This window comes from Nicotiana sylvestris, chromosome 8 (genome assembly GCF_000393655.2).
Source record: "Nicotiana sylvestris chromosome 8, ASM39365v2, whole genome shotgun sequence".
In the NCBI taxonomy this organism is placed as follows: domain Eukaryota; kingdom Viridiplantae; phylum Streptophyta; class Magnoliopsida; order Solanales; family Solanaceae; genus Nicotiana; species Nicotiana sylvestris.
The window spans coordinates 197,873,819-197,887,653 of record NC_091064.1 but is presented as its reverse complement, the minus strand read 5'-3'; the positions used below and the strand labels follow the sequence as shown (position 1 = coordinate 197,887,653).

General features: G+C 33.4%; 1 protein-coding gene across 4 annotated transcripts; it reads right to left on the bottom strand.

The window, feature by feature from the left end:
* Positions 1-457: 457 nt before the first annotated feature.
* LOC104234735 (SNF2 domain-containing protein CLASSY 4) lies at positions 458-13,467 on the bottom strand. 4 transcript variants are annotated; one of them, XM_009788353.2, is made up of 7 exons: positions 13,395-13,467; positions 13,003-13,092; positions 4,101-5,687; positions 3,787-3,909; positions 1,521-3,392; positions 1,290-1,395; positions 458-758 (listed from the first exon to the last, which is right to left on the bottom strand). In XM_009788353.2, exons 3-5 carry the CDS (start codon positions 5,667-5,669, stop codon positions 1,563-1,565), a joined length of 3,522 nt encoding a protein of 1,173 aa, XP_009786655.1. In that variant the 5' UTR covers positions 5,670-5,687; positions 13,003-13,092; positions 13,395-13,467; the 3' UTR covers positions 458-758; positions 1,290-1,395; positions 1,521-1,562. The 4 variants fall into 4 exon arrangements, with proteins under 4 accessions (XP_009786655.1, XP_009786654.1, XP_009786653.1 ...); XM_009788352.2 differs by lacking the exon at positions 13,395-13,467 and adding an exon at positions 13,238-13,317; XM_009788351.2 differs by lacking the exon at positions 13,395-13,467 and having other exon boundaries at positions 13,003-13,171.
* Positions 13,468-13,835: the final 368 nt, after the last annotated feature.

The window sequence follows — 13,835 nt, the reverse complement described above, 5'->3', positions numbered from 1 at the left end:
TTTGGGATCAGATGACGGAGTTTCTTTTCAGATCAATCAAACAATAATTTGGCTTAATATTATTAATACTTTCTTAAATTATCACTTATCATCTCTATATCACAAGAGAATGTACATTTTATTTCCTTAATTTGGTCATTTCTGTAACCAAAAAGTTGTAAAAATTTTAAATCCTTAATTTGAGGAATCGTCTCTAACCTAAAACAAAAAAGATTTTGCCACTTTATTATTTCCCTTCTAATATCATCAAATTGCAAACTCCACTAACTGTGTAGTCAATGTGTAATTTTACATGTGAAAAATGCACGTTTTTGGCACTTCTCAGTAATTTGTAAGTTAAATGTTAAGTCATTATGATCACAGCCAAATAAAATATTCACTTAATTATTTTGAAAATAAATCTTGAAATTTTAATGTACATATAATGAAAAGTGGATACAAATAGGCATGAAGGCAGTTTGCCATCTACAACTTGAATAATATTATATACAATTTACCAAAAGGCTTGAGCCAAATACAATTATGTTAAAGCATATGCTTCCCATATACAAGGCTAACAGTAGATAAAAAGAAGCAAGAGGTGTTTCACAGCTCTGAAACAAATAATTTGACTGGCAAAACAGTGTTTTCTACAGTTACAAGAACATCAAAACTTGTATCTGCCACTTGAGAATCAACATTTCTTCATTAACAAGGTGTGAATCTGCACATTCTTGCTTTCTTTTTCTTTTCAAACCCACAAAACTGCATCAAAATGCCTGAAACCAGAAGGAAAGGAATAAGAAAACATAATCTACCCTTTTGCACTAGCAAATCGTATAAAAAAGGCAGTCCGCTGCACTAAGCTCCTACTATGCGCGGGGTCCAGGAAAGGGTTGGACCACAGCCTTACCCTACATTTCCATAAGAGGTTATTTCCACGACTTGAACCTATAAACTTTACCAGTTACGCCAAGGCTCCTCTTCACACTTGCAAACCGTATAAATGTTCGAAACCAAAATCTCTCATGTCTAAAAGAACACCATTCCTAATGTTTACATTCAGTATAAACACCTAAAATACAATGTAGTATCGAATGAAACTATAGTACGTAATAGCTTGGTTAAGAGTTCTCTCTCCAGATAATAGTAGTAGTCGATAAAGGCACTAATTAGTAACTACTAATGACTTCTTCCATGTTCTGGCATGATTGATCAGTATTAGTGACGAGGAATTAATTACAGCAGTTCTTGTGAATACACCACTTAGCATTTTCAGGGAAAAGCTTATCAATGGTATGCTAGTGTACCTGTCATATAATACAACAGAGAAGGGTGGCTTCAAAATTCCTCGACGCTCAGCTGTATGTCCTACAAAAAGGTGTCCTTCACATACGCAAAAACACTCCAAGCAATCTGACAAGGTGAATAACAAGAAAGAGATAAAGGATTTTAGCCATTTTTTCAGAAACAGGTAGTTGACGAAATAGACAAAACAAGTTTGATTGCTTCAGTTACCAGCAAACGAGAAGAAAGCATACCTTCATTGTGCAGGAGAAGCTTCCTGAAATTCCCAAACTGACCTAAATGCTCACTTTTGGAGGTTGGTTAAAAGAATTAAAGCCATAGGCACGGGGTTCATGAGGTAGCTCTTCAAAAATATGACGGAGACTCTCATGCTGAACCATGGATTCTAGTATGTTGTCCTCAAGCACAGAACAAGAAGGATTTGTTTTGCAAGTATTCGCTTCATTCCTAGACAAAAGTACACCAGAATGATATTTTTTCCTCGTCTGCTGTTCAATCTTGTTAACCTCCCATTTCGATGCCACTGGACAGTAAACATGCACAAATTTAGTCTGACCGTTCCTGTAGGCTCGACTGACGGCTTGCTGTTCTACCGAGGGATTCCAGTGAACATCAAGCAAAACTACTCTTGAGGCTCCTATAAGATTTATTCCTTCCGAACAGGCCGTTATTGATGCGAGCAGCACTTTCGCATCACTCTTAGGATCATTAAGAGAACTTATTGATTTCTGGCGCTGCTTTACATCAAGTTCCCCATCCATATATAGAATCTCTCGGCCTAAAGTCCAGTGAAAGAGAGAATTGAGTTGCTCCTTGATCAGTCTTAGAGGATCAAGTAACTGGCTGAATACTATAACCCTCTCTCTCATGCCATCACAGAGTCGGATTAGTTCAACGACAAATTTTGTTTTTACTCCAGTATTTGGATCCAACCGACATTCTCTTTCATTTAGCTGACTTTCTAAGTCAGAGAACACCTTCTTATTTGCCACTAATGAAGGATGAACAGAGATCAGAGACACCATATTTCGAAAGTCAAATGAGCCTGGATACTCTGGAATCATATTGAGCAACTTCTTCTGCAAATCTGTGGGCTTCAAGTATACCAGTGTGTCCCTTATACCCGGAAGGCTTTTCATCTTTACATTTTCACTACATATATGGATTAGTGGTGCAATCATATCCCTAAGCTCTTCCAATGCTCGGGCATTTGTGTCAATAGAATTGCTAAGAGAAGCCCATTTCTGCTCAGATTCTGCAGCAAACTTTGGACTAACTACGCGGAGGGTGTTGTACAACTCTTTAAAGTTATTCTGGAAGACAGTTCCAGACAAAAGTATACGCCTCTGCGTTTCAACCTTAGTCATAGCTTTATACAAAAGGCTTTGCTCATTCCGAGGAGTATGCCCTTCTTCAAGGACCACAAGGCCAGGTAATGTTAGAAGTATTTCTCTAATCTCTTTGGCATAACCATCTCCATTTTCTCCGGTGAGCTTCTCGAACAAGTCATAGCTGATCCCCAATATACTCTTACTTTTAGCCCAGGATTTCAGCTTCACCATACGTATATGGTGTTTGTTTTTTCTTCCGGCATGGGATAAACAGTGGTAGAGACCAACCGTGACTTCATCTTCTTGGCACGAGAAATCATTGTTGTTCAAGTTGTGGAAGGGAATGTCCGCCTCCCATTTCTGGAACTCGGCTTCCCAGTTAGACAGCAACTTGGGCGGAGCTATGATTACAGGCCGACACTTTGGAAAATGCTTCAGAAATGCCTGAAGAAATACTATGGTCAGACGGGTTTTTCCGGTTCCAGGTGGATGTGAGATTATGCATCCTCCCCTACTAGCAGATAAAGGCTCGCTCAGCTTCTCAAGGTATATATCTCCAGCGATAGTTTTCCACATGAACTCAAATCCTTCACGTTGATGAGGATACATTGTTGCTTTGGCATGCAGAGGAACTAAATCCCACACAGTTCCTTCCACATAAATAGCAGAATCATGGACTGCAGAAGGATCATCAAATCTAAACCCGTCAACATCCAAGAACGGTGACGACTCTCCGAAATACTTTCTTTCATGCCTCCCCCGGTTTCTCTCAGCCTGCAAATGACAGAAGTTCAAGACAAACATTAAAGAGTGAAAATACATATAGGAGAGCACAGTGTATAAAATCAAATATAAGGATGGCAAAAGAATATGTAAACAAGGCTATCAAGTATAAATATAGTTCTACGGACTAAGCAAAACCTCACAAGCTAATAGACTGAATTAGTTCCATTTAATACTCTAAATATTTAGCAAGTCGATTTGTAATTGAAAGAGAAAACAGTAAGCGGCAGCAAACTATATTTGGAAAAAAAATCCACAGTCCAGAACTTATTACAAATCTGTCAAGGTTGCAATGTAGATCCAGCTACATGATAACAACGCATCTTGTAAATGGTGCTTCTAGTTGAAAAGGATAAGCGCATGACAGACAAACTCATATACTTACAAAAGCAGGGTAGATGTACTTGCTCTCCAGATGCACATGTGAACAAACTTTACAGATGAGTCCAATTTGTTCATCTAAAATAAGATGGTGGTTCCCCATCTGACAGCCGCTAACTTTCTCAACCTGCATCAGCAAAAAAGAGATTTTACATAGTGTTAGAAGCTGTTAACTTTAAGATATGAACAAATGAAAAACGAGAAATAAGGATTTAGAATTTTGACACACTCAATGAAGTTCAAAACAATAAGGCATAGAGTATTGCTGCCTATCAGTTTGTCAAAACATAATTGAATCAGAATGAGAGAGTAGCCCACCAGAGATGGATTTGTGAAGCCAATACATGATTCTAAGATACCCATGTCCATTTCAGCAAATAAATTCTCAATTTCTTTTTCCCATTCTTCTTTCTCCGGGGGGAGAGGGTCCTCGTCTTCAAACCGGAAGATCAACGGAAGTGTTTCTTTGACAGGAAACTGTTCCTTCTCTACAGGAGAAGTAAGTTTATCATGATCATCAACATTTATTATAGAATCAACAACAAACTTCACAAAGTCGAGATCCTTAAGAATACACTTCTTCCGAGTCTTTCTGTCCTTTTGAGCAGCATTTTTCACAGATTCATCAGCCTTTTCCTTTTCCTTTTCAGCAACCTTTTTCACCAAGTTATCAACTTTGTCCTTTTGAGCAGCATCTCGCGTTGAGTCATAAGCCTCTGTGCCCTCTTCAAATGGGGATTCAGACTCCTCATCATCACTGAGAAGAATGGGGCTACTACAATTTCCATGGTTTAACTTCCTCTTTTTTGACTTAGAAAGTGAGCGTGGCCGAAGAAGATATGCTCGGCCTCTGTGCTTTTCACCATCAAAAACAAGGTCAGGTAGTAGCCCCTCATTTGACTCCCCTTTTCCTTCTCCATTTTCTTGTTGCTCTACAGGATCATCATCTTCTGTTTCCTTTCTTCCATCATCGTCATCATCCAAACCAATTCTTATATCAGATCCTTTTCCTTCTTCATTGTCTTGAAGCTCTATATGACAACTCACACCATCATCGTCGTGGTCTGATTCGCTAGAACTTGATGGCTCATTCACCCGATAATCCTTATCTTCGGGGTCATCATTATCCTCATCGCTAGAAGCTTCAGACTCTGACTCAGAAGATTCTGTTGTATCATCACTAGATTCTTGTGATTTTACACAATCGTCCTCTGATTCCTCAAAATCAGTTGGCTCCTCTGATTTATGCAACTCACTAGGGCCCCGTGTCCTACACATACTTGAGGTAGATGAAACAACCTCATCTGCTGTAGTGACAATAGGACTCCTTAACCCAACACAATTGGACCAAGATCCTGAACCTGATCCACTATTTAAAGCAGACACCGCAGCAGACTCCCCAGTGACAACAACGTCAGGATCACTGTCCTCCTCCTCCTCCTCCTCCTCCTCCTCTTCCTCTTCATCATCATCATCATCATCATCATCATCATCATCATCATCATCAGATATTTCCTGGACGAAAGTCCGTTTCGTCATGGACTCACAAGTTCCTGGACTGAGCATTCTATTCCCATTGTCCATCTTTTTTTTACCTTTGTCCAAACTTCTTACCATACTTTCATCTTCTAACCATTTTCCAATTTTTCTGTTGTCAACTCCACAAGTTGTGTTTTCTTTAGACAGTTTTCCTGTTGCACTAGATGATTCCCTTATATCACCAGAAGCTACAACATCATCTCCAATATTCACAGAACAATTACTAGAAGACTGAGGAGGATTACCACTTTGACTCAACCTCTTCTTCTTCTCAATTACCTCGACGAAATATCTATCCCATTGTTGTCTAGTCCTCCTCCTTGGAAAAGAGGCTGCCCCTGAATCCATCTTCTAGAAATACTACACCTGAACCAAAACCAATGAACATCATAAATATTAAAATACTAACATCAAAACATACAATATTCTTGATCAAAATGCACAAGCACTAATACACTAGAACAAATACAAAAACCTACTCCTTTAAGTTATATTCACCATCAGTTTACCTAATCTTTTACACAATATGACAAGTTATAACTTAAACTAAAAAAACTAAAACCCAGCTAAAACCCCATCAAAGAACAGTCACATGCATACAGTAGTGTATATTAAAGACAGACTTGGAGATTTTACAAACTACATAGAGACACTCACCTGGATAAAGAGAGAACTTTTGTATAACAAAGAAATCAAGAACCAAGAGCTTTTTTGAGTTCTTGAAAAAGAGTAAAACTCCAGGGACCAATACAATAAAATAGATTTTGAAAGTATACACTAACATAGAATAAGAGATAGTGAAAGAGAACAGAAAAGAGACTTTTTCGGGAAGAAACCTGCGTGAGACAGGCGGAGATAGAGAGGGAGGTGGGTGGTGTTTTTTTTGGTTTTGTAAAGGAAGAGAAACAGAGTCAGAAAAGAGAGGGAAAGGTATAAAAAGCAGAGAGAGATATATATACTGAAACGGGCTTTTAAGGAATGTTTTGGTTCCTTCGTTCATTACTCCTATAATTATTGTTTTTTACAGCTGTAAAAAGTTGATAATTATGGGGTGAATTTATTAACACACTACAAAATAACCACCCCCCACCCCCACCCCCAACCGGTAATAAAGTCTAATGAAACTTTTGGTAGGTTACAGAGTAGAGTAGCTTAATCATTTTTTGTAGGTTATAGACCATCTGTTTCAAAACCCAAAGGTTTGTGCTTATTTTTTACCTAGGGAAAGTAAAAAAAACATCGAATAAAAGTACTCCCTATTAATATTTTTTTGCTGTTTGAGATTCAAATTTTTAATCTTTTGAAATAAAATTTAAATATTTAAAAACTCCATAAATAGTACTAATTCCAAATATTTAAAAAGACATACAAAAAATTTATGATTAAAGAATAAGTCGTTTAACTCTTGAAATTGAACAACTCTACATATATTGAATCGAAAGGAGTTTTTAAAAGAAAAGAAAAAAAGTTCATACAGATTCAAACCATAATATCACCAAATAATAGAGATTAGAAAAAAGAATTAATGATATGAAAGAAAATTACTACTACTAATTTTTTTTGTTTGATTTGGGAATTTCTTTTCAATTAAATGAGTTTTAAGGGACGTCAACTTCCCTTTACATTGTAAATGATTTTTTTTTCTTCCAATGAAATGATTGCTCTTTTCTTTTAAAGCCTTTTTAGCTCCCTTATGTAAATCTGATCCTAGTCAGAGTGTTACATTTAAAGTAAAAAAAAAAAAAACTTAACGATAAGCAAATTGCGTCACGTGTACAAAGACTATGGTAGAAAATCTGTCTACATAAAAACAAAATGGAACAACTTCAGCTCTTTTTGGGAGAAATTCAAAAATAACAAAATTTACAAGTTGTCATTCCAAAATAGTCACAATTTCAAAATCAATCAAATTTAATCATTTTTCATGTAAAGATAAATTTAAACAAAAACATTGTTCAAAATCCGAAAAATACTCCAGTATAATATACTGGAACTCCAGTATATTATACCGGTCCAGCATAATATGCTGGAAGTTCATACACAGATGCTCCAATCTCCTGTATATTATGCTGGACTTTTTGCGTGTTAGAGTTCCGGCATAATTTACTGGAAGTTCATACACAGATGCACCATTCTCCAGTATATTATGCTAGAACTTTCTGTGTTGCATCAAAATAATCACCATTTTTCAAAGACTTTGTAAACGCTGACTATTTTTGAATGACTAATCTAAATCGTGCTATTTTTACTCTCTTTAGCTTTAGAAGAGAGTAAATCTTTCTAGCCTCAAAAAAGAATATCTAACCCCCACCCCCACCCCAACCCAAAAAAAAAAAAAAAAAACAAAGTGGATAGTAAATCTTTTGGGTATTTTGTGACATATCTCATCTATCTTTAGCTGCAAAAAAGAATATCTAACCCACCCACCCACCCACCATCGAAGCTTTTGTTTTATTCATTTTTCGTTCTTTTACATGTGCAAATAAATATTAATTTGCTATAATGACGTCAATTGTCTAAGGAGAATGGAATATATATAATTTAACTTATAACAACAGGGTTATTTAGTTTGAAATATTATAATCGTAAGATTATAATTCACATCCAATATGGACAGCTAATATCAAGATTTTTGGTATAAAATTATCTCAATACTTACTAATACTCAATCAAATATAAAATAAATATAATTCCTAAATTTCTATCGAGATTAGTATCATTATGTAGGTAACTAAACGACCCTTCAATTACAGCACATTGTATAAGATCTCAAGAAAGTCACAGGCGAGGAGCTAGTTGATATTTAATTATCGTCTTCGGTCCACTTTAATTGATTTTTTTTTGTGTTTTCACACATATTAAGAAATCTAGTTTTTACATTAATTAACAATAAAATTGACCATATTAATCTTTACTATCTCTTTAGATTGTTTATTGAAAATATAACAAATACTCAAAGATTCTGTACTCCAAGAGCAACTTTGAAAAAAAGAATTTTTTCTTTTTTGATATCTAAAAAAATCAAATATTAAGGATCACAAAAAATAAAAGACCAATAAACCAATTAAAGTGGACTGAAGGGAGACCAATGTATCCACTTAATTAAAGTTAAATCAGATTTTGAAAAATCTATGAAGCATTAGTTCTTCAATTTTGAGTTTATGACTAAAGATGAGAATGAGCAAATTACTCGAACAAATAGTACAAAATTTTAGTCTCCACATCGTCTACATAAATAAACTCACATAAGTACCAAAAAAATAAATTAATAAGATCTCGTGCATGGCACGTGCAAGTAGCTAGGTGATACTTACAAATATATCCATCGAACCAAAAGTCAAATAAAAATTCACAGACTGTAGTAAGCTAGATTTTGAAAATAAATCCGAGTATTAGCTCTTCATTTTGAATTAACTTATGATGCTAAAGATAAGAACGCACAACTTTTTATTACTCAAATACATATTTGTGCATCTTAATAGGACATATATGTATGTGTCTGTATATACTTTGAGGGGTCATTTGGCAAGGGAACAAGTAATCACATGATCGCAATGGGATTATAATATGGAAATTAGATATTAATAGAATTATTTAATGAATATATTTTTATTAAAAGATATTTGATTTATTTGATTAAAAATGGATATACGAGATATATTATAAACATGTGTTTGGTATATACAAGATAAGTTGGGATAAACTTTTATTTTTAATTTTAACCTTGAATTGTTTAAAAGACTTTGAGAAAAGAGCTTTGGAGAAGGGCATCTTTGTTGTTTTAGTTTATTCGGATTAATTAATTCCGAGAGTATTATTCCACCCTCAATATGGAATAGAATTAATATCCAATTGTGAAATTAATTAATTTCCGAATTCAAAAATTCAATCAAACATGAGATAAAATAATCTTGCTACCGAAATTATTATCTTTTATCTCACATGCCTACGACCCTTAAGTTGTGTACCTGTGCAAAGCACGAGAGAGCAACTAATATAGGAAATAACTGACTGTATGAGTCCTCGTGCAAGGTGCCGAGTAGCTAATTGACACTTATTACAAACATATCCACTTAAGTAAATGTTAGAAAACAACAATTACAAACATATAAATTAGATTTTGAAGAATCAATGAAGTATTAACTTCTTCGAATTGAAATTTAAGATGTATTCCGCAATGAAAATTAAGATAGTATTAAGATAAGATAACAAAATTGTCAAGTACATGCAAACACATATAAAGATGCACGCATTGCCTACATTTTAATAGGATATATATTTATGTATTATTTGTCCATACTAAGTTGTCTGCATGTATAAAGATATGCACACAAATGGAAGTGCCGCTCAAGAAAATGAAATTTCTTACATAATCTAGCTTATGAAAAAGTTTAAGTAATTTGTTTAGTCTTTTTCGATTTATAAAAATAATATGCACACAAATGGAATTTACTTTTTAATAAAAAGTTTTGTCTTTCTTCATCTTCTTTCTTTTAAAACTTATTGGTCCTACGGAAATCTCAATATAAGTGAATGTCACATATAAACCGAAAACATATAAAAGAAGAAAAAGTATCACATGTATAAAAACTATAGTAGGCACTTAGTCTATTGGGGTCGTTTTGTACGTAGGATAAGAAATAATAATTTTGGGATTGGATGCGGGATTTATTCCGCGTTTGATTGAATTTTTTGAATTCGAAATTAGCAATTTCTGAATTAATCAATCTCATACTTGAGTATTATTCTATTCCACATCGAGGGTGGAATAATAATCACGAAATTAATTAATCTCATGATAAATTCTAAAATGACAAAGATGCCCTTCTCCAAGGCTCTTCTCCCAAAGTCTATTAACCAATCCAAAGTTAAAACTGAAAATAAAAGTTAATCCCTACTTATTTAGTATACACCAAACACTATTATACCATGTATATCCCATTTTTAGTCTGATGAACCAAAACATATTCCAATAAACATATAATCACGAAATAATCTCGTTATTATTTAATTCCCGCGTTATAATTTCGTCGTATAACTTGTTTCCCTACCAAACTACTCTCTAGTATCACTTTCAGATATCTATAGCAAAAAGAAAAAAGAAAAAAAATCACAACTTCATCGCCTAAAGTGATAAAAAAAAAAAAATCGGGCATTTCGTGCTGAATTTACTTAGATTAAAAAAATGCTTCTAACATTGCATAATTAATCCTTGAAAATATCAATGCACAGAGCTCTAATTACATATATAGTGGGGCTATCAATCTATCATATTCTGAAATGTACCAGTTAGCCATTACATGTAATTAGATTAGAGTTTTAAGTCACTATAAGTTGCTCCCTGCAATTGTTTCGAAAAGTGAGTTTTTCGCTCGATTTTTATGGATGTCATTTTTTCTCGTTGTACTTGTTCAAACTAAATTTATTTTCTCCTTAATAAATGACATGTCAGAGGAATTATTTTCACACTACAAAAGGCACGTGACAATAGAAAAATGGTCAAAAAGTGATTAAATACTACATATGTCTTGTTTTCATTGGAAGTCATACTAATTACATTAATTAGTTGTATTAAATGAAATTAGTACTAACTTTTTTTCTTTTCTTATGCTTTTATCTTTTTTTCTTCTCTTCCTCTTTCTTCTTTTCTTCTTCAGCTATCTTTCCTTCATTTTTGCCCATCTACTTACGTTGAGTTGCCAGAAGGGAACAACAAGTACTCAATTATGAACAAACACAGTACCCTATTTACTTATGGATAAACAAAATAAAATTTTCTTTTGAGATGGAAAATTAAAGAATAAAACTTGGGAGTCTAATATCACCTCATTTTTTTCAATTCATCTTTTTAAAATCACAAGTTTTACCCCACACACTATCATCATTCACGTCAAGATTGCACCTCACAACCAAGATTGCTCTTCGTTCTCTAATTTTGCTGGAGTAATATTTCTTTATCTTATTAACCCAAAAAAATATTTTTTTAGATTATTAATTGACGAGACCCACATAAAATTGCAGATGAAATAATTCAACAAGAACAAAAGAGTATGTGGATTCTTTGAGTTGCTGGTATTCAAGCGCTCAGGCAATCTCCAACCTTGCCCTCATCCCCCATAATTGGGGAAATATTTGGGGGAATTTAGCTCCAACCCTCCCCCATTTTTGTCCCCAAAATGGGGATGAATAGTGTTACCTCAAATATGGGGTACACTATTCATCTCCCCCATTACTATTCAACACTTTTTTATTATTATTTTATTATTTAATCTTTTAATTTATCTCTTGATATATACCTAGTTATGCCTATGTAATGTCTTTATTTTATTAATATTATATCTTAACTTTGGTGTATAATTTTGATAAATTAATTTTCGTGCATTTATTATTTTTATGTAGAAATGGCAGTAGATAAAAATCAACGATTTCAAGAATTTTTATTTCGACATAGAAGAATTAAGGACAAAGATGCTCATTTTGCACTTCGTAATGCATTAATAGATCATTTATGGGAGAATACTAGAGGTTGAAGTTGAATATTTATCTAGTATTTCGAATGAATTTTATCGTTATGTAATATGTATTTAATTAATCTTGTATCGCAATGATTTCACTTTTATTTGAATTATTAGTTAATCTATAATAATTGCTTACAAATTATATTATTTAAAATTTTATGGAATTGTTTTAATTATGGAAATTACAAATTAATAAAAATAAAAGATGGAATTTGTTTAATGGAAATTAAAAAATGAAATTGAAATGAAAGATAATAATATAATATAGAAGAATTAGAAGAATATAAAAAGGTTTGGGGAAAAAAATGGGGAAATGGTTGGAGTAAGTTGTCCCCAAAATGGGGATCTCCATTTTGGGGATCAAAAATGGGGTAAAGGTTGGAGATGCCCTCAGCAATGCTATTTCGGGGAATATTATTTTGGATTTCTTTGGAAAAATTTTATGGTGGAGTAAAATTAAATGAAATGGAATAAACGGGTTATGGTAAGTAGTTGGGTATATTAGGTAAAATATTTATCTTGATTAATTATATTATTAGACTAATAAATATTTAAAAATAAAATTTATTATGTGGCATCATCAAGACTGAGTGTATGCCACACACAACATGCATTCTGATAGAGGGCCTAGGAAGGAGGAAATAAATTCAATTTGGACAAATACAACGAGTAAAAACAACGCCCGTAAAGATTGAGCAGGAAACTCACAGCATAGGAAGCAACTTATATATTTTCTATTTTTTTACTATACAAAGAATTTTTGCATCATAGTACAATTTAATTTGGTTTTTATATTACTTACCATTTATTATTAGTTAATAGCTACTCATCAATACTTACTAGATAACATTATATTACCTTATAAGTGAGTCATAGAACTTAAAACTCACCTCTCCTCCTCTCCCTCAAAAAGCTCGACACAAATAAATAGGAGCTACAAATAGAAACACAATCTTTTCAAAAGCTCTATGCAAAAAAAGGAAAAACAAAAAATAATAATAATGGAGTAATAAGTGAATAGAAAAAAGCAACAAAGAAGACAAAGAGGTCCTCCCCATTTGGGCCCACAGAGACAGAAGCATATAATCCAACAATGATAGGGCAGGAAAAAAAATATTAAAAAAAAATTGAGGAAAAAGTTTAGAAAAGATAATTTATCTTACCGATGTATTGAAGACGAGCGAAGTGTTCCCGGCGGCGATCACCACCACTTTACGCGGCAGAGCTTGACTGAAAGTTCGCCGGAGTTTGGACTGAAAGTTCAGAGATTTCCAGAAGAAGAAGAAAACTAGTCAATGAGAAAGAAACATAAAATAAAGTAAATGTACCTTTTATAAAGAGCCAAAAGGGAGGTTTCCTCCAATTATATACATTTCAATTTCCACATAGAAAATTTACCTAAGATTTTCTTACCGAAAAGTGAATAGTAGTAAAAACAAATTAATACACTCTTTTTTGGGGGGTTAATGTAGTGGGTTGGGGATGGAGATAAAGTTGGATTCCTAAGTACTAACATAGGTTAAATACATTTCGATAACATTGAGGGTAAATTTACCTGTTGATGGTTTCATTATTGGGGAATGATGCGCCTAACTTTTCTTCTTCATTTTTGTTATTGGTAAATGACTAATTGGAATTTTGTCCTTCATTTTCAATGTCTACATTTTGCACTAATTATTAACTTAAATCCTATTTCTCATACTTTATCATCATGTATATTCTTACAATGTACATCACACGTGCGAATATACAATTAAATTATTTATAAAATAATTATTGATAAATTTCTACGATAAGTATACGAAGTAATTACTCCCTCCGGTCCAAAATAAGTGTTTTTTTTTGTGGTCCAAAATAAGTGATTTTTCCAGATTTCAAAAATGAATTAATTATTTTTTTTCTACATTACCCTTGGAGTAATTAATGTTGGAGTATGTGTTAGGAGTGTTTATGTGAAGAGATAGTAAAGGTTAATAAGGTCAATTTCATTGCTAAC

Excerpts from the sequence above, each read along its gene's own strand:
- LOC104234735 (XM_009788353.2), bottom strand. The coding sequence starts at position 5,669 with ATGGATTCAGGGGCAGCCTCTTTTCCAAGGAGGAGGACTAGACAACAA. Across the intron at positions 3,910-4,100 it reads GCTTCACAAATCCATCTCTG|GTTGAGAAAGTTAGCGGCTG; the intron begins GTGGGCTACTCT and ends TTGCTGATGCAG. Across the intron at positions 3,393-3,786 it reads AGTACATCTACCCTGCTTTT|GCTGAGAGAAACCGGGGGAG; the intron begins GTAAGTATATGA and ends TGTCATTTGCAG.